Source organism: Amblyraja radiata, chromosome 1, assembly GCF_010909765.2.
Source record: "Amblyraja radiata isolate CabotCenter1 chromosome 1, sAmbRad1.1.pri, whole genome shotgun sequence".
NCBI lineage: Eukaryota > Metazoa > Chordata > Chondrichthyes > Rajiformes > Rajidae > Amblyraja > Amblyraja radiata.
Genome location: NC_045956.1, coordinates 30,335,406 through 30,357,053, shown reverse-complemented (window position 1 = coordinate 30,357,053; position 21,648 = coordinate 30,335,406). Strand labels below are relative to the sequence as shown.

Genomic DNA, 21,648 nt, shown 5'->3' with positions numbered 1-21,648 from the left:
ATGTCTAGATGAACAAAGAGAGGCATGATCAAGTTATGCCGTGCCATTCTGACTTTAGATTCAAATACCCAGTCAGAAATAGACCCACTATTGACATTAGCTCAAAAGTAAATTTCTTGTCAGCTGTCCATTAAACACATTGAACTGCAGAATACTTTTATTTGCCAGTTAGCTTCTGTAATACAAGACGTTATGTATGTTACTGCAAAGATGTTTGAAAAGAGTACTGATATTCAAAGTTGGTTGAACTAATGTGTAAGAAGGAACTGCAAATGCTGGTTTAAACTGAAGATAAGACACAAAATGCTGGAGAAACTCAGCGGGACAGGCAGCATCTCTGGAGAGAAGGAATGGGTGACGTTTTGGGTCGAGACCCTTCTTCAGACCAATGCTTGGATACAGATTATCATAAGTACAAGAGATCTGGCTGTTAAGCAGAGGTTTTACACCATGAAGATCTATCACTGTTGGATACATGGATTGTATCTCTCCTTTGGGTGAAATAGAATTCTTAAATACAAGATTCAAGGTATTTAAATAATGAGCACACAGCATTACCGTTATTTACTATAAGTGCATTTATTTATTTGGCCACAATATGCAATAACGCGCAAAGAAAAAATGGCCATTGAAGGCAATCGTTAATCTTTTAAACCTGCAGAATGTACAATTAATAACCCTGTTTTAAATGAGAAAGTGTAATTTCATTTACTTTGTGCATACGATCCAGAGGTATTAAATAGAGAGTTAGAAATGCTTTGTAAATTGAAAGCTTTGTTACAATAGTACTCAAACACACAATAGAAACAAATAGAGTTTGTGGAATTAACTCGAGTTACTACAATCTCATGATGCATTGAAAACATCTTCAAATTGTAGAGAATTAAAAAAAAAGTTAGGCAACACACAATAGAAGCACCGATTTTCTCTGCCATTTTGTTTCCTTCCAAGTTGGTACAGCATTTCCGAAGGGACAACTTCAAAACCCGGTTCTTTATTTACAAACAGCCTTGGATGCATTCATCTACAAAAATAAAGAACAGATACAAAGTACTCAGTGGTTAATGAAAAGGGCATTCGAGGAACAGTGCTATCAGGTTACATTTCTTCATGTTTTGGATTGCCATTATTAAAAGGAGTGTACAATGAAAGTAGTGAACAAGTAAGATAATGGCTCATTTAGATCTTATGACAATGGCCGACAAAGATACTTGCAAATTTCCGTTGCTGCCTAACCCTTAATTTTTGGAAGATCCACAGTTGTGTTTGAAGACATCTGTTCATGGTTTTGCCAATTTTATTAAATTCTTTAATTATACTATTTACAGTGATACATAGTGATATTCTTTAGCTTTTATCAAAATAGTCTTGTTGCACAAACCAAATTATAGATCAAGATAAAATAACCACTTGAACATAATTTATCTTAATGCAAGTGAAATTCACTGAACTTGGCAACCTCAGTTTCATGAAAGACTATCTTTATTTGCAGGATAGACCAAACTGAGCTCTGAAATGAGAGAAAATGAAAAATACTTAATGATATAATTATGACCTACATGTATATTTGAAATACCTACCCATTATATAACTGGACAATCATAGTGCCTATGCTAGGACTATAATTACATTTATTTTCTCTACTCTTACTTAAATGAGAATGTAAAACTGTTCACTGATCGATTATATTTGAAAGGTTACCTTCTAATTTAGAAAAGTTAATAATGGTTATGGACATATAAAGCAAATCAGAAGCAGAGTTGATGAAACACTTAAGAGTTAAAACATCTGATGATCATGATCAATTTTTTGCACTTCCTGGGGATGAGATGAGAGAGCCGTAAATGGCACACGGACTGGTGGTCTGCTCTTGTACTCTAAGCAGCTAACTATTTGGACAATCAACTGATCTACTCTTGCTAGATGCAAGAATTGACAAAGTGGAAATATGACCATGTGATTAAATAACAGGCAAAAAGATGCATATGGCACACAAAATTCAAGATACTGATAAATTTATTTTTTGAAATAGTTTAGAAGGCTTGTTTAGAAGAATTTTTTAGCAGATTAAATTGAATTGCCTTGTAGTCCTACAAGCTACCTAATTCATTGATGTTTTATTTTACGCAATAATAGGAATGTCAGAAGATGTGGACAATTAATTTAATTTCAATCGGGGAAGTTAGAAATAAACTGCAAAGGATTGAAATTAAAACCAATATATTTCATTTAAAACATAAAAATGTAATCAATACAGCATTCAATGATCTTTAGAAAAATTTCCAGTAGGCAAGTAAGCTTTATTGGATTCCAAAACCATTCTTTAATTAAACTAAATATTTCTAGGTATTAAAACGTGCCTACGATTAAGAAGTATTCATTCATCAATGGACTCTGGCCATCAAACTATTCAATTATCCGTCATTTAATTGTTTCCCATCCTTGCCTCGCAGTCAATAGATTTGCCCTCTCCAGCTGTGATTACTGCTAGGGAACTAAAGCAAGAGTCATGGATGTCTGAAGTAAATCCCCATCTACCTAGACCCCAAATACCGGGAACAAATGCAGTACCATCCTTGGAGGACCTCATTGAAACAAACAGAATAATGAAAGGCTTGGATAGAGTGGATGCGGAAAGGATGTTTCCATTAGTAGGAGAGTCTAGGACTGGAGGTGATAGCGTCAGAATTAAAGGATGTTCTTTTAGGAAGGAGAGGGGAAATGTCTTCAGTCAGAGGGTGGTGAATCTGTGGAAATCTTTACCACAGAAGGCTGTAGAGGCCAAGTCAGTGGATATTTTTAAGGCAGAGATAAGATAGATTTTTGATTAGTACAGGTGTCAGAAGTTATGGGGAGAAGGCAGGAGAATGGGAGGGAGAGATAGATTGCCTATGATTGAATGGCGGAGTAGACTTGATGGGACGAATGGCCTAATCCTACTCCTATCACTTATGACCTTACCACAAATGAGATTCAGTATCAATAGTTGCATCAGTTTTCAAATTTATAATTTATAAAAACAAAAATCTAGTGCTAAAACGTATCAATAAATATAAACGGTCAGAATTAGTAATATTAGAATCTTACCTGCAGATCATTACCCCAGAAGTGATACAAACATTACAACACCCATAAATTGAGTGAAAAGAACAAAAGGAGTAAAGAAAGACCACACTGGCCACAGCGCAATGTTGAAACTGTAAAAATAAAACATACTTTCAGAAAATAGTTTGTAGATTTGCTGAGTGTCCAAATTGTGTGAACATAATCTCATTTCAGTCCTTAAATGTATTTGCAGTTTAAATCCATGGTATGTTATGACAGGTAGAATAGATTGAAAAACTAATACAGAATTAAACCATATTCAATCCAAGATCACGCATCTATGTAACAATTCACATTTCAGACTGGGGTATAGTATGGCTAGTCCAATGACAAAATGTTAACAAAAGCATACAACCATATGATATTCTTGCAAATTATTTTTGATATGGGGAAAAACTGCTCACTTAAGAGTAATTCGTGCCAGAAATATATACCCACCAAATCTCACTTGATTTGATATCAAAATTAGCCAAGATTCGATGATTTGTTACATTTGGTTGTATTTTTAATTTGATAACAATTGTTGGTGCCCTCTTTACTTTGTTATCATAACATACAGTGCCCTTCATAATGTTTGGGACAATGGCCCATCATTTATTTATTTGCCTCTACTCCACAATGTGAGATTTGTAATAGAAAAAAATCACATGTGGTTAAAGTGCACATTGTCAGATTTTAATAAGGCCATTTTATACATTTTGGTTCCAGCATGTAGAAATTACAACTGTGTTTATAAAGAGTCCCCCCATTTCAGGGCACCATAATGTTTGGGACACATGGCTTCACAGCTGTTTGTAATTGCTCAGGTGTGTTTAATTGCCTCCTTCATGCAGGTATAAGACAGCTCTCAGCACCTAGTCTTTCCTCCAGTCTTTCCATCACCTTTGGAAACTTTTATTGCTGTTTATCAACATGAGAACCAAAGTTGTGCCAATGAAAGTCAAAGAAACCATTATGAGACTGAGAAACAGGTATTAAACTGTTAGAGACATCAGCCAAAACTTAGGCTTACCAAAATTAACTGTTTGAAACATCATTAAGAAGAAAGAGAGCACTGGTGACCTTAAGGGCCTGTCCCACTTGGCCGTCATATGCGCCTCATTTACGCGTTATATGTAACATAGGTCGACGTGTCGTGACGTTTGGGGTGCGCGTGGGTGACGCACGCATTGCGCATGGTGAGGCGTGGAATCGCATGCGGTGGCACGCGGTATCGAGCGGAGCTCCAGGATTTCATAGTGTAACGAAATCCTCACGCGCCACCTGCGTGACTATCGCGTACGCAAGCTGACGCATTGGCGTCGCACACTGGCGTCCTGACGTCTCACGTGTATCGCGTGGCGACGCATGGTTACGTCACCGTGCGTCGACATCCATAACCATGCGTCGCCGCGCGCCGCAGGGTATTCTAATGATGTCACGCGCACCAGACGGCTGTGCTAACGCGTGATATGCGAGCGACGTCGCGCATCACGATGCGTCGACCTATTTTACATATGACGCGTAAATGAGGAGCAAATGACGGCCAAGTCGGACAGGCCCTTTACTAATCGCAAAGGGACAGGCAGGCCAAGGAAGACCTCCACAGCTGATGACAGAAGAATTATAGACAATAGACAATAGGTGCAGGAGTAGGCCATTCGGCCCTTCGAGCTAGCACCGCCATTCAGTGATCATGGCTGATCATTCCCAATCAGTACCCCGTTCCTGTCTTTTCCACATATCCCGACTCCGCTATTTTCAAGAGCCCTATTCAGCTCTCTCATGAAAGCATCCAGAGAACCTGCCTCCACCGCCCTCTGAGGCAGAGAATTCCACACACTCACAACTGTCTGTGAGAAAAAGTGTTTCCTCGTCTCCGTTCTAAATGGTTTACTCCTTATTCTTAAACTGTGGCCCCTGGTTCTGGACTCCCCCAACATCGGGAACATGTTTCCTGTCTCCAGCGTGTCCAAGCCCTTAACAATCTTATACGTTTCAATAAGATTCCCTCTCATCCTTCTAAATTCCAGAGTGTACAAGCCCAGCTGCTTCATTCTCTCAGCATATGACAGTCCCGCCATCCCGGGAATTAACCTTGTAAACCTACGCTGCACTCCCTCAATAGCAAGAATGTCCTTCCTTAAATTAGGGGACCAAAACTGCACACAATACTCCAGGTGTGGTCTCACTAGGGCTCTGTACAACTGCAGAAGGACCTCTTTGTTCCTATACTCGACTCCTCTTGTTATAAAGGCCAACATGCCATTTCCTTTCATCACTGCCTGCTGTACCTGCATGCTTACTTTCATAGACTGATGTACAAGGACCCCCAGATCCCGCTGTACTTTCCCTTTTCCCAACGACGCCATTTAGATAGTAATCTGCCTTCCTGTTTTTGCTACCAAAGTGGACAACCTCACATTTATCCGCATTAAACTTCATCTGCCATGCATCTGCCCACTCCCCCAATCTGTGCAAGTCACCCTGCATTCTCATTGCATCCTCCTCACAGTTCACACTGCCACCCAGCTTTGTGTCATCTGCAAATTTGCTAATGTTACTTTGAATCCCTTCATCCAAATCATTGATGTATATTCTCTCTATAATAAAGAAAAATCCCCAAACACCTGTCCGACAGATCAGAAACACTCTTCAGGAGTCAGGTGTGGATTTGTCAATGACCACTGTCCTCAGAAGACTTCATGAACAGATTACAGAGGCTACACTCTTTAGATTCTGGAGTAGTTCCTGAGGATTGGCGGGTAGCAAACGTAACCCCACTTTTTAAGAAGGGAGGGAGAGAGAAAACGGGGAATTACAGACCAGTTAGTCTAACATCAGTAGTGGGGAAACTGCTAGAGTCAGTTATTAAAGATGGGATAGCAGCACATTTGGAAAGTGGTGAAATCATTGGACAAAGTCAGCATGGATTTACAAAAGGTAAATCATGTCTGACGAATCTTATAGAATTTTTCGAGGATGTAACTAGTAGCGTGGATAGGGGAGAACCAGTGGATGTGGTGTATCTGGACTTCCAGAAGGCTTTCGACAAGGTCCCACATAAGAGATTAGTATACAAACTTAAAGCACACGGCATTGGGGGTTCAGTATTGATGCGGATAGAGAACTGGCTGGCAAACAGGAATCAAAGAGTAGGAGTAAACGGGTCCTATTCACAATGACAGGCAGTGACTAGTGGGGTATCGCAAGGCTCAGTGCTGGGACCCCAGCTATTTACAATATATATTAATGATCTGGATGAGGGAATTGAAGGCAATATCTCCAAGTTTACGGATGACACTAAGCTGGGGGGCAGTGTTAGCTGTGAGGAGGATGCTAGGAGACTGCAAGGTGACTTGGATAGGCTGGGTGAGTGGGCAAATGTTTGGCAGATGCAGTATAATGTGGATAAATGTGAGGTCATCCATTTTGGTGGCAAAAACAGGAAAGCAGACTATTATCTAAATGGTGGCCGACTAGGAAAAGGGGAGATGCAGCGAGACCTGGGTGTCATGGCACACCAGTCATTGAAAGTAGGCATGCAGGTGCAGCAGGCAGTGAAGAAGCGAATGGTATGTTAGCTTTCATAGCAAAAGGATTTGAGTATAGGAGCAGGGAGGTTCTACTGCAGCTGTACAGGGTCTTGGTGAGACCACACCTGGAGTATTGCGTACAGTTTTGGTCTCCAAATCTGAGGAAGGACATTATTGCCCTAGAGGGAGTGCAGAGAAGGTTCACCAGACTGATTCCTGGGATGTCAGGACTGTCTTATGAAGAAAGACTGGATAGACTTGGTTTATACTCTCTAGAATTTAGGAGATTGAGAGGGGATTTTATAGAAACTTATAAAATTCTTAAGGGGTTGGACAGGCTAGATGCAGGAAGATTGCTCCCGATGTTGGGGAAGTCCAGGACAAGGGGTCACAGCTTAAGGATAAGGGGGAAATCCTTTAAAACCGAGGTGAGAAGAACTTTTTTCACACAGAGAGTGGTGAATCTCTGGAACTCTCTGCCACAGAGGGTAGTCGAGGCCAGTTCATTGGCTATATTTAAGAGGGAGTTAGATGTGGCCCTTGTGGCTAAGGGGATCAGAGGGTATGGAGAGAAGGCAGGTACGGGATACTGAGTTGGATGATCAGCCATGATCATATTGAATGGCGGTGCAGGCTCGAAGGGCCGAATGGCCTACTCCTGCACCTAATTTCTATGTTTCTATGTTACACTGCAAGATGCAAACCACTGGTGAGCTGCAAAAACAGGATACCGGGTTACAGTTTGCCAAGAAGTATTTAAAACAGTAACTACAGTTCTGGAAAAAGGTCTTGTGGACAGATGAGACGAAGATCAACTTATATCAGAATGATGGCAAGAACCAGTACCTTGGAGGGGAGGGGACGATCCAAAGCATACCACCTCATCTGTGAAACACGGTGGTGGGGGTGTTATGGCCTGGGCATGTATGGCTGCTGAAGGTACTGGCTCACCTATCTTCATTGATGATACAAATGCTGATGGTAGTAGCATAATGAATTCTGAACTATATAGACATGTTCAAATTACATTTATTGTCACATGCACCAATTGGTACAGTGAGATTTGAGTTACCATACAGCCATACGAATAAAAAGAACACAATACATAGGTATGTTACAAAACTTACCTTCAGCAGCGCTGTAATTCTGCCACTGGCCGTGTGCGCGATTTTGGCGCGTTTGAGGGGGGCGGGGTTAAAACGGGGTTTTTTCCCGACCTGGTCCTGAATTATATTTGTTGGAGTGCAAGATTTTGCTAAAGAATCGTTCCTACGGCCGTTCTGTGTGTTTTTAAAAAAAAATTCACCCGACAAGTTAATCGCTGGAATGATTTTAAAAGCAGCTTCTGAAGCCGTCAATGCCGACAACTGGGACGGATTTTATGGAGGACCAGGTAAAAGAAAGTAGTTTATTTTTATGTATAAAAGTGTTTCTTAAGATGTATTTAATTCACAGTTTAAGTTGCGAAACAGTGATTCCCCCCCCCCCCCCCGAAGAACCGGCAGTGTATTTGCTGCAGATATGGGGGTATAAATTCACCGCTTCTGAACGTTCCAAATGGTCCCGTTCCAGAAAATCACACTCGCAAGCTGATTTAAATGGCCATTAATTTACAGGTATTAAACATTAAATTCCTTCCATTTGGCCTATAAACCCATGACAATGAGATTTAAAAATTATGTTATATTCTGAATTCTTGTGTGAATGTTATTTGGACACTTAGGCTATTTAAAAATGTTAATCTATTCTTAAGAAATGGATAGATGTTTAGATCTAGTAATTGAATTTTGTAATTAGCTATAATTAGGTAACTAACTAACTATATGCTTTAATTTCAAGTCATCTAAGTAAGATTGTTTCATATTTGTTTCAGAATGCTTCAATCTATAATAACTGAAAATTTATTTCAGTTCTCTTAAATGTTAAGAAAGTTATCGGCCTTTAAATGTTCTCGATCACAGCTTTTGTGTTAAGTCAATGAAAAAGCAATAGGGAACAAGATGCCAATTTCCGAGTATGAAAATGGCCATAACATTTTTAATACTGAAGATATGAAAGTGAATTAGGTGTCAAATTAAACTTCTTTTTATGCTTTATCTGATGGGATAAATTAAAGACTTGATTTTTAAAATCTCAAAATTTTGCTACAATACACAATAGGATTTAACATAAACATCCACCACAACGTTTCCAACTGTGAGGGAAGGCAATAAAGTTCAGTCATCTTCCTCTCTGTTCACCCGTGGTCGGGGCCTTTCAGCTCTCCGCAGTTGCCGCTACGGACGGCGCAATGTTCAGGCCCTCTCGCGGGATGATCAGAGCTCCGGTGTCGGAACGGAAGAACACTCTCAGCGGCTTGGAGTTTCCGAATCGGCCACTTCTTACCGTAGACCGCGGCTCCCGAAGTCCACAGGCCGAGCTGGGCGGAGATTCAACGCTGGTGACCCTCGCCAAAGGATCCCAGGACTCCGCGATGTTCGAATCAGCGCCGCCCGGGGCTAGAAGCTCCGTGAACCACAGCTCCACGGTGTTAAACAGCAGGCCCAACACTCCAGAGCTCCACACGGCGATCCCCGGTAAGGCATTGTCCCGCTCCGCGATGGAATTCAGTGCTGCACCGCTGCTGAAGCTCTGGCCAGTCTCCGGTAGGAAAGGTTGGTACCAATCCAGATGGTAGGCCTAGGGGAGACCGAAGATGTGACTCAGAGAAAAGACACATCTCCGACCAGGAAGTGACTGAGAAAACGGATTCCCCTCTTCCTCCAGGCCCCCATGTAAGAAAGACTAAGAAACCGTATAAAACATTTGTTTAAGAAGGAACTGCAGATGCTGGAAAATCGAAGGTAGACAAAAGTGTTGGAGCATGCTGCTGCACCCGCTGAGTTTCTCCAGCACTTTTGTCAACCTTATAAAACATACTTTTAACACACTAAAAAATAACAAAAGGGTGAAATGACGGACAGACTGCTGGCGAGGCTGCCGCGTGCACATTCTCTCTGCTCAAGTTCAAATGCCTCAAAACTCATTGGCCGGCAGTTCATTCTACAGCAAGACAATGATCGCAAACATACTGCTAAAGCAACAAAGGAGTTTTTCAAAGCTAAAAAATGGTCAATTCTTGAGGGGCCAAGTGATTCACCTGATCTGAACCCAATTGAGCATGCCTTTTATATGCTGAAGAGAAAACTGAAGGGGACTAGCCCCCAAAACAAGCATTAGCTAAAGATGGCTGCAATACAGGCCTGGCAACTGGTGATGTCCATGAATCAGACTTCAAGCAGTCATTGCATGCAAAAGATATGCAACAAAATACTAAACATGGCAACTTTCATTTCCGTGACATTGCTGTGTCCCAAACATTATGGTGCCCTGAAATGGGGGGGGGGGGGGGGACTATGTATAAACACTGCTGTAATTTCTACATGGTGAAACCAAAATGTATAAAAATGGCCTTTAATAAAATGTGCACTTTATCCACATGTGATTTTTTCTATTACAAATCTCAAATTGTGGAGTAGAGGCAAATAAATAAATGATGGGTCTTTGTCCCAAACATTATGGAGGGCACTGTACATTGCAAATAAAATGTACCTTAATCATGAGATTGCATAACTCCCTCCAACTGGAAAAGGAAATGATATTCTCCAGGATTCATTTCTAGAATCTGTGCTATTTCTGATATCCATTGATTTGAATTTTGAAGCAGAATTTTGTAATCTGCAAGTAACATGAAACTGAGAACAGTGATAGAATTGAAAATATAAAAAGTCTGGCAGTCTGGGTTAACACACAAAATTCAACAAATTGTCAGAGGTTTACACACTTCCCTCAAAAGAATCATGATAAACAATGAAATGAGAAAGGAATTATAAATCAGATAAGTGTGGAGCTGTTGCAATTGAAAGGTCAAATGCAAGAAGAAAGCATGCAATAAATGAAAGGACCCTTGGGAGCATTAATGTACAGAAGGATTTTGGGGGTGCAAGTGCATAGCTCGCTAGAAGTGGCAACACAAGCGGATAGGGTGGTAATGAAATAATCCAGCAAGCATGACTTCATCAGTCACAGCATTGAGAATAAAAGATAGGAAGTCATGTTGCAGCTGGATAAATCCATCTCACACGTATTGTGCTTATCTCTGGCCTTTGTTCCAACCATCTGCTTGTCAGAATATCCACCTTGCTTATCGGGCTATGAGCCCCCTCCTCAGCATTTTACTGCCCATTGTTCAGTCCCTAGAAAATAAGATTGTGGACTTGAGGGCAAGAGAGCTTTACCGTAGGGACATTGGGGAATGCTGTGCACGGTTTAGCAGAGATGTGGCTCACCCCCAGCCTGATGGTTACACGACCCATCGCATGGACTGAACTGCATCATTGGAAAAAGGAAAAGGTGGCAGTGACAACTGTTTCATGGTACACTCTTTGTGGTGCACAGATGTAGCGGTCTTTCCAACGCCTGCTCCCCACAACTGAAAGATCTAGCAGTGAATTACAATTCCTTCCAACCCAACCTCCCCTCCCCCCCGGGGAATTAACATCCGTACTTCCGCATCCCCCTAAAGGCAGACGTTCAGCTAGCATGGAGGAGTTACATGCCATGATCACAAACACCAATGGCATATCCTGAGAGTTGTGAATCTGTGGAATTCTGCCACTGGAGGCAATGGATGCCAATTCACTGGATGTTTTCAAGAGAGTTAGATATAGCTCTTTGGGCTCAAGGAATATGGTGAGAAAGCAGGAAGGGGGTACTGATTTAGGATGATCAGCCATGATCATTTTGACTGGTGGTGCCGGTTTGAAGGACCAAATGGTCTACTTCTGTACCTATTTTCTATGTTTCTATGTCCATCTCTCCCCATAACAGCCTCCGAACTAGTCAGTTCCGAACTACCACCATCAAAGATCCCGAACACTTTGGCAAATGGCAGCACCTAGCTGAGTTCCATCCACATGCATATAGACAGTGACTGAAGAGCACAGCTCCAGCAATGAGGATTGCACCAGAGTTGGAGAGGAGAGGCAGAGGAATGACTTCACGGTTGCTTGCCAATGTTTAAGGACTTAGCAAAGGACTTAAATAAATATGGTTGTTACTGATTTTGTAAGGAAATGTATGGAGGAGCGCACATCAATCAAGACCATCTGAATGTTCCTTAACCAGAAGCCTTAAATGAACCAGGAGGTTTGCAATCTACTGAGGACCAGCACTAGCTCAAGTGACAGCAATGCATCACTCCCAGATCATCGTTACGAAGGTACAAGATCCCTACCGGCTCTAAAAGGACATGAATAATTCTGGAGCCGAAGAAGAGTGGGTTTAGGTTTATTGTCATGTGTAACTAGGTACAATGAAAAGCTTTGTTTTCCATCCTATCCGGCATGATCATACAGCGTATAAATATAATCAGGTCAACCTCTAGTACAAGAGATAGAGCAAAGGGGAAGATAGAGTGCAGAATAGTTCTCAGCATTGTGGAGCATCAGTTCCATAAACAAAGTATATGTTCACAATGGGATAGAGGCGAATCGGACAGACCGTAGCTCATGGAAGTACCGTTCAGGAGCTTGATAACAGAGGGGAAGAAGCTGTCCTGAGTAAGATGGCACGCCTCAATGACTACTGACTGGTGGCACTAATCACAATGGTGATGATGTGGTATGAGAATTGGTTACGACTTCTACCTTAATAAAGACCTGGACACACTACCAGACTCCACACCAGTCTGAAGAAGGGTTTCGAACCGAAATGTCACTTATTCCTTTTCTCCAGCGATGCTGCCTGACCCGCTAAGTTACCCTAGCAATTTGTGTCTAACTCAACACCACCCAATTTATCAAACTCAGAACCGGGTCTCTGCTCATCCCTGTGCAGTTGGATCCTCGACTTCCTATTCGGCAGACCATAATCAGTATGAATTGGCAACACTTCCTCCTTGATAACCTCCAGCACAGGAGCACCACAAGGCTGTGTGCTCAGTCCCCTGCTCTACTCTCTCTTCACCAATGATTCAACTGCTGTTGGATGAATAACGGGGAACAACGAGTCAGGGTACAGGGGAGAGATTGATAATCTGATTGAAGGATGCCAGAACAAGAATAAGGTCATAAGTAATAGGAGCAGAATTAGGCCATTCGGCCCATCAAGTCTATCCCGCCATTCAATCATAGCTGAGCATCTCTCCCTCTTAATCCCATTCTCCTGCCCATAACCCCTGATACCCGTATTAATCAAGAATCTATCTATCTCTACTTTAAAAATATCTATTGACGGCCTCCACAGTCTTCTGTGGCAAAGAATTCCACAGATTCACCACCCTGTGACTAAAGAAATTCCTTCTCATCTTCCTAATAGAACGTCCTTTAATTCTGAGGCTATGACCTCTAGTCCTAGACTCTCCCACTAATGGAAATATCCTCTCCATTTCCACTCTATCCAAACCTTTCACTAATTGGTATGTTTCACTAAGGTTCCCCCCTCAATATAGCTCTCCACATTAGCAAAAGTTGATAATTGTTGACTTCAAGAAGGGAAATCCAGGGATTCATGAACCTGTCTTCATCGACAGGACGATGGTGGGGAGAGTTAACAAAGATGTTCCTGGGCTTGCACATTTCTGTAGATATCTTTTGGGCCTAACACAAAATAAGCTCAACAACACCTTTACCTCCTTCAAAGAATGAGGAGATTCTGTATGTTGCAAATATTCTATCAAACTTCTACAGGTATACAGTGGAGAGCAAACTGGCTAGTTTCATGGTTTTGTTCAGTAATTCGAACATCCAGGAACAAAAGAGGCTACATAAAGTGGTGGACATTGCCCGGTTCATCACAGGTACTGACCTGCCCACCATCGAAGGGATTTATAGAAGGCAAGGCTGCAAACAGGCAGTCAACATCAAAGACACACTCCACCCTGGCCACGCTCTCATTTCGCTACCAGCATCGGGAAAAAGGGTACAGGAGCTTAAAAACCATGACCACCAGGTTCAAGAACAGCTTCGAATTCATCATGCTTTTGAACTGCACAACACTAACCACTACTTCAGCAACGTTGATATCCGATGGATTTTGATTGTTTTTTGATAGGACTATAGCCTTTGGTTTTGCGTTATTATGGTCACCTTGTATTACCAGGCAGAAAAGCTTTCAATACCATTTAAATTGCATAAGCAAAATAACATTACAAGATTTTTTTAGAACAATACAAAGTACTGGATTACTCTAATAACAGTAAAGCATCAGTTGTATGCTGGAATAGCAGATAAATGACTGCAGTTCTGCATCATTACTCAAGAGATCAGAGTTTGGCCTCCGTATTAGTTAGGGGAATTTAATTTCTATCTGGAATTTAAAATAGTAGGGTTATTTACCAGTCCTTCAAGGAAGCAGACCTGGTCAATATATGACATCAATGTACTTCACGGCAAATAGAGTTGGACAATAATTACCAATAACATCTAAATCTTGAGAATGAAGGCAGTATTCTAGTTTAGAAACAGCAAAACTATATTTCTCTTGTCACCCAAACTGCAACAAACAAAAAGGCAACAAGAAAACCTGAACCACAAGGATCATATCTATATTGTAATTGAATTATTCCACTCAGATTAACACTTGTGAAATGGGATTTGGATCACAAAACAAAATACCTGTCCCCCCCCCCCCCCTCTTCCAACCTCCCCACGTTGCCAAATTGCAACAACTTAATTTTGGCACAGATATTTATTGCAAATCAAACTAACTCAAAACTTACCACACTGTTGCAGCAATAAAAGCAGCTGTAGCTGAAGGAACCAGTGTTGGATTATACTGTTCATATTCTTTGATTTCTTTGTACCACTCCAGGTAAAATATGCAGTAGATCGCGATGAGCAAGCTAATTATCAGTAGTGAACTGCCCAAAAGGAACCACCGACTGTTTTAGAAACAAAGAAACAGATGTTTAATTTTTTTTTAAATAAATACAATTCATTGCATGCTAATCGCTCGTGATAATTTTTCATCATCAGCTCTCTTCATGTCCCACCTGCTCCATATCCTCCTTTTCCACTAATTTCTACCAATTTTCAACATTAAGATGCTGCAATAAACATCTCTAGCCTTAACAATTCCAGATTCAGAAATGTCAGCTTTTTGCACACAATAATGTTCACCCTCAATCAAGGTGATTTATTTTATTCACTTGTATCCACACCACAACAACTACTGATTAGTGAAAACACAGCAGATGAATCCTGAAACCATGCAGAATTGACCTATTCAGTTGGTGCACCCAACGATAATCTGACTGAACTAGACGTAAACCACCTCTATTGTCCATAACACTCCTTTATTTCAATAAAATATTATGTTGGAACGATTAGGGTCAAGTAGCAATCTTAGAGGCCAATCAGTTTGGTCTTTAGAGAGGAAATTCGATCTGGCCAATTTGAGTGAGTTTTTTGTGAACTAAGGAGATTGAAGACAAGGTGGCAATGCTTCAACACTATCTACATGGACTAGTGTGGCATTTGACCAAGGAAGCAAGGTAGGAAGTGATGAGCCTGACTGCACTCCCTCAAAGGTAGACACAAAATGCTGGAGTAACTCAGCGGGTCAGGCAGCATCTCTGGAGAGAAGGAATGGGTGACGTTTCGGATCTCGACCCGAAATGTCACCCATTCTTTCTCTCCAGAGATGCTGCCTGACCCGGTGAGTTACTCCAGCATTTTGTGCCTACCTTCGATTTTACCAGCATCTGCAGTTCTTTCTTACTGCACTCCCTCAATGCTGCCTAGGTGTTTATGCTCATCTCTAAAGTAGAACTTGAGACTAGACACAGCGAATGTTGGTGAGATGAGCATGACAATGAACGCCAGCTTACGATGTAACAAAAATTTTAAATGGATCAAAACATATAGAATTAAACAATTGGAGTGGCAATCAATCCACACCTGCCAATCCCCTAACTTTGCTGATTGGAAGTCAGCTTGCTGTTTGTGACATATAATAACAACTTGAATGTTGCAGGTAACTAACAGTTGATGGGTGTTGTGGATTGAGAGATAGGTTGTTTAAGAACAAGCAGCAGACAGATCAGTTGGAAACTTGGGTGGAGCATTGTGAGATGGAATTTAATTTTGTCATGCGAGATTTATTTTTGGAAGTCAAATGGGGCTGACATTTACAGTAAATGGTACTGCAGAAAGGAATGTGAAGCAGAAATATCTTGGGGTTCAAGACTATAATTCCCTGAAAATTACAACATTAGTGTCTAGGGTGATGAAGGCAAGATATGGAATGCTTGCCCTCGTAGTTCAGAGCAAAAAGAAAGCAAGAGTTGGGACATTATGCTGCAACTTTAGAAAACGCAGGCTGGGCTACACTTGCAGGACTGTGCGCAGCTCTGGTCACCACTCCATGAGAAAGACATGATTGCACTGAAATGCAGAGGAAATTCACTGGAATGTTGCATGAATGGGTGAAATTGGATAGGCTGGTTTATTTTCCCTGGAGTGAAAGAAACTGAGAGAAGTATGTAAGATTATGAGGGGCATGGAAAAGGAAGATAGACAAAATTATTTTCCTATCTTGGGGCATCAATTTCAAGAGGGCAGAGCTTTAAGATAAGTGGTAATACTTTTAAAGGGAATGCAGGGGATCTGTTTTTTGGTTTTACACAAAGTAGTTGGTATCTGGAATGCACTGCCAGAAAAGATGGCAGCAGAATCAGATACAATTACTGCACTCAAATAGGCAAGCCATTGAAGGATACATTCCTAATGCAAGCAAATGGGGATTAGTATAAATGGCAAGAAAACGTCAACAGATGCATGGTGAGCCAAGTGACCCATTGCTGAGCTGCACAACTTGAGAACACTCAGTCAGCTCATTTGTACCAAGTTTCTGCAAAAGTAACAAGATATTTTTTTGGGGATAAATAATTTGATGTGTCAAATCAGCTAAGATATTAGGGATCATTTTCTTGATTTTCTTCAAAATAATGATGGAGGATATTCCATATCAATGTAAGAATACAAGCAAAACTTGAATGGCTCATCTAAAGGCACCAGACCTCAATGTTGTGCTGGTACACCTGCCTAAGTGTTTAAGTACAGCTCTAAAGTGGGAATTGAGACAAGACACAGCAAATGTTGGAGATGAGCGTGACAATGAACGACAGCTTACGATATAACAAAAACTAAAAATGGATCAAAAAATATATAATTAAATTTAATTGAAGTGGCAATCAATCCACACCTGTCAATACCCTAACTTCTAAGCATTAATTTCAGATCTCAAATAAAATACAACACCTCACTCAAATCTAGATAGTAGTGACTCTACAGAGCACAGGTCCATTATAACTGGCATCAAGTGAAAGGCCTGATTCACCCGCACCCCCCTACAAAAAGAAATGTCGCAAGCAGGATAGCACAGCGTTTGAGCTGGCTTTTTAAAAAGTTTAATATTGATGAATGCTACTGAATTGAAATGAATGCATTTGCTGAACTTGAGCCAAGTTTGATTAAAAGATCCAGGAGGATTCCAAAGGAAGAGAACCTCTTGCTTTGAAAATACTCTCTGGTGGTTCAATGTTTGCGCATTGCGTTGCTGGAATAAAATCCCAAGCTACCTGACCACTGGATGGAAGTGAGAAGAGTCCCACACACAACTGCAGGCACTTGTCAGAATCATTTGGACAAGTATTCTTTATGGGAAACACTTTCAAAAACATGCCCATGCACATCCAGTGCATGATAATGGTTTTGTTCTCAAACAGATCATATAATGACTTCTAGCAGTACTATTATTACTGAGGCTGTGAAAGACAATATACGTTCAGAATATTTAATTGCCACATTCTTCTGCAGAAGATGAAGACTTCACAAAAATAGAACTCAAGTCTATATTTTGAATTTTTAAATTGAACAGGAATTCCAAAAGAAAATAAATAAATCATTTACCCTTCTATTCGATAATCTGTTTTAATTGTGGAAAAAAATTCAACATAATACGTCACTGCAATAGAAGATAAAATCCAAAATATGGAATGTATATTAAATCGAGGAAGTGGTTTTTCTTTCTTCCTTTCTTCATCTTCCAAATCTATTTATCAACAAAGGATATTGTTAAAAGCAGATTAATAGTACAGGGACAAAACACATTCATCTTCGAAGATAGAAACAAAATGCAGGAGTGACTCAGCGGGTCAGGCAGCATCTCTGGAGAAAATGATTAGGTGACATTTCGGGTCGAGTCCCTTCTTCAGACTCAGAACAGTCAGATGCTGAGTTATTCCAGCATTTTGCATCTGTGTTAGAATCAACTCTCATAGTAAAGGGCCTGTCCCACTTTGCAATTTTTTCGGCGACTGCGGGCATCAAGTTGTACGACAATCTACGATAGGCTACGACACAGTTGACGTCAAGCTGCGACAATCTGTGTCAGCAGACGTTACAATTTCCAGGACATCAACAGTGACAACATACGACAGCCTACGACCGCAGACATCAAACAGCTACAGCTGAAGTCAACCTGCGACACGATATGGCAAGATACAACAGGCTGCGTTATTGTCTACGACATCTGAGGACAAGATGACGTGGGCCGTCGCAAAATGAATTAACCGAGGTCATGACCTTGCATCATCATGCGTCGCCGGGCGTCACCTGCAGGAAAGCCTACGTCAGCTTGCGACAGGGCGCACGACATAAGTCACGGAGGTCTCGCGGAAAGATTTTGAACATTCCAAAATCCAGTAGCGGCAAGGAGACACCACGCATCATTACATGCGTCATCCCATGTCACGCCGCGACGACCTCTTTTCAGGCTGTCGCCGAAAATGTCGACCAAGTGGGACAGGCCTTTTAAAGATCGCTATTTGACATAAAGACGCTAAACAACTTTTAATTGAAATCTTCATAATTCACCACCCATGAAGTTGAGTACATTCAAGACAGAGAATAGAGATTTTAGATATCCAGGGAATCAAGATGTAATTGCAGGAAAATATTGAGGTAAAAGACCAGTTATCAACTTGACTACACCCTCCCAAACTTCTATTTCTCATTGTCATAAGGCCAGGTATGGAAGATGGGACGAAGCAGAGAGCCAGGATCAGTGTCGGTAAAAACAGTAGGTGGTATGGGATGAAGAGAAATACCAGCGTAGTAGGGGAGTAATGAGCCGGTACCAGTCGAAGGGGTGCAGTATAGAGCATGGGGTTTGTGGAGAGTGGTGAACCAATGTCCGTGTGTTTGGAGGAAAAGAGAGCAAATATCAGTGTTGTGGAGGAAGGTGGTTGAGGGAGGATGAGAGAGAGGGATGGGGGTTAGGATGGGGGGTGAGGGAGGAAGAGTGGGGGGGGGGTGGGTGAGGATGAGGGGGGGGGGTGAGGATGAGAGGTGAAGGGTGGATGAGGGGGGGTGGGGGGGTTGGATGAGAGGGGGGGTGGGCAGTGGAGGCCAAGTCACTGGATGGATTTAAGCCAGAGTTAGATAGATCTCTAGGGCCTAGTGGAATGAAGGGATATGGGGAAAAGGCAGGCACGGATTATTGATTGGGGATGATCAGCCATGTCCACAATTAATGGCGGTGCTGGCTCAAATGGCCGAGTGGCCTCCTCCTGCACCTATTTTCTATGTTTCTAGGAGAGAGGTGGGGATGAGAGAGGGGGGGGGGGGGTTGGGGATGAGAGGGGGTGGGGATGAGAGGGGGTGGGGATGAGAGGGGGTGGGGATGAGAGGGGGTGGGGGTGAGAGGGGGTGGGGATGAGAGGGGGTGGGGATGAGAGGGGGTGGGGATGAGAGGGGGTGGGGATGAGAGGGGGGGGTGGGGATGAGAGAGGAGGGGATGAGAGGGTGGGGGTGGGGATGAGAGAGGGGGGGTGGGGATGAGAGAGGGGGGGTGGGATGAAAGAGGGGGGGTGGGGATGAGAGAGGGGGGGTGGGGATGAGAGAGGGGGTGGGGATGAGAGAGGGGGGGTGGGGATGAGGGGGGGTGTGGATGAGAGGGGGGGTGGGGATGAGAGGGGGGGTGGGGATGAGAGAGGGGGGGTGGGGATGAGAGAGGGGGGGTGGGGATGAGAGAGGGGGGGTGGGGATGAGAGAGGGGGGTGGGGATGAAAGGGGGGGTGGGGATGAGAGGGGGGGTGGGGATGAGAGAGGGGGGGGTGGTGATGAGAGGGGGTGGGTGGGATGAGAGGGGGGGTGGGGATGAGAGGGGGGGGTGGGGATGAGAGAGGGGGGGTGGGGATGATGAGAGGGGTGGGGAATGAGAGGGGGGGTGGGGAGAGAGGGGGGTGGGGATGAGAGAGGGGGGTGGGGATGAGAGAGGGGGGGGTGGGGAATGAGAGAGGGGGGGTGGGGATGAGAGGGGGGGGGTGGGGATGAGTGAGGGGGGGGGTGGGGATGAGTGAGGGGGGGTGGGGATGAGTGAGGGGGGGGTGGGGATGAGTGAGGGGGGGTGGGGGTGAGAGAGGGGGGGTGGGGATGAGAGAGGGGGGTGGGGATGAGAGAGGGGGGGGGGGTGGGGCTGAGAGAGGGGGGGGTGGGGATGAGAGGGGGGGGTGGGGATGAGAGAGGGGGGGGTGGGGATGAGAGAGGGGGGGGGGGTAGGGTGAGATTGTTGGGGGGGGGGGACGAGGAGAGGGGGAAGCGGGGAGGTGATTCAGCGTCGTGCCACCCGCCGGGCCGGGCCGGGCCGCCCACCTTCGGGGATGAGCAGCGGCTCCGCGGCGGCGGCCGGCGAAAACTCGTGACGGAAGCGGTTCCGCAGCCGCAGCAGCGCCTCGGCCTCCGCCATCTCGCCGCGTCACGGCACGCGACGTCACCACGTCGGGACGCGATGATGTCACGGAGAAGAGGGGGCGCCGCATGAACGCGTCGCCGCACGTCACCACGTCGGGGGGCGATGATGTCACGGAGGAGGGCGCCGTGGTGCGTGGTGTGCGTAGGATAGTATTAATATGCGCGGATCGATGGTCCGCACGGACTGGGTGGGCCGAAGGGCCTGTTTCCACGTTGTAGCTCCAAACTCTAAAGTCATAATCATAATCACACTTTATTAGCCAAGTATGTTTTGAAACATACGAGGAATTTAATTTGCCACAGTCATACCAATAAAACAGCAACAGAGCACACAAAATACATTTTAACATAAACATCCACCACAGTGACTCCTCCACATTCCTCACTGTGATGGAAGACAAAAAAATAGTTCAATCTCTTCCTTTGTTCACCTGCAGTCGAGGGCCTCGATCCTTCTGTTGACGGGATGATCTTGGTTCCCGTAGCCAGCGTTCGGTCCCTCCGCGTCGGGGCGATCAAGCTTCTGCATCAGAGGGATGTCAGCTCCCCATGCCGGGTGATCATACCCCCAGTCGGGGCTGGTCGAACCTCTTGCGGCTTGTTGCTTCCCGACATCAGTCTCTACCTGAGACTGCAAATTCCTCGATGTTGGAATCCGCAGGCTCCGATGGAGCATCGATCCCAGGCAAGGGTTCGCAGGCTCCGATGGTAAGCCCACGGCCCCGCAGTGAGGCTCAAAGTCAGTCTCGAGCAAGGCGATCTTGGCTCCCGTTGCCGGCAGTCGGGGCGATCAACCTCCTGCATCGTACACAAAGTCTTTTACGCCCAGAGTAGGGTAATCGAGAACCAGAGGACTTAGGTTCAAGGTGAGAGGGGGGGAAAGGTGAAGAATTTAATAGGAACATGAGGAGCAACGTTTCCACACAGAGGGTAGTGGGTGTATGGAACGAGCTGCATAGGAGGTAGTTGAGGTTGGATCTATCTCTCCCTCTCAACAACATTCTCCTGCCCTCTCCCCATAACCCCTGACACGCATACTAATCAAGAATCATTCCATCTCTGCCTTAAAAATATCCATTGACTTGGACTGCACAACCTTCTGTGGCAAAGAATTCCACAGATTCACCACCCTGTGACTAAAGAAATGCCTTCTCATCTCCTTCCTAAAGGAACGTCCTTTAATTCTGAGGCTATGACCTCTAGTCCTAGACTCTCCCACTGGCTCTCCCACT

At 43.7% G+C, this 21,648-nt stretch overlaps 1 protein-coding gene across 2 annotated transcripts; it reads right to left on the bottom strand.

Moving 5' to 3' along the window:
* Positions 1–560: 560 nt before the first annotated feature.
* On the bottom strand, positions 561–20,468 carry tmem128 (transmembrane protein 128). Of its 2 annotated transcripts, none has more exons than XM_033019390.1 (5): positions 20,318–20,468; positions 17,573–17,714; positions 14,380–14,541; positions 3,088–3,197; positions 561–1,024 (listed from the first exon to the last, which is right to left on the bottom strand). In XM_033019390.1, the coding sequence occupies exons 1-4, from the start codon at positions 20,409–20,411 to the stop codon at positions 3,098–3,100; spliced, it is 498 nt and encodes a 165-aa protein (XP_032875281.1). In that variant the 5' UTR covers positions 20,412–20,468; the 3' UTR covers positions 561–1,024; positions 3,088–3,097. The 2 variants fall into 2 exon arrangements, with proteins under 2 accessions (XP_032875281.1, XP_032875290.1); XM_033019399.1 differs by lacking the exon at positions 561–1,024 and adding an exon at positions 1,031–1,510.
* Positions 20,469–21,648: the final 1,180 nt, after the last annotated feature.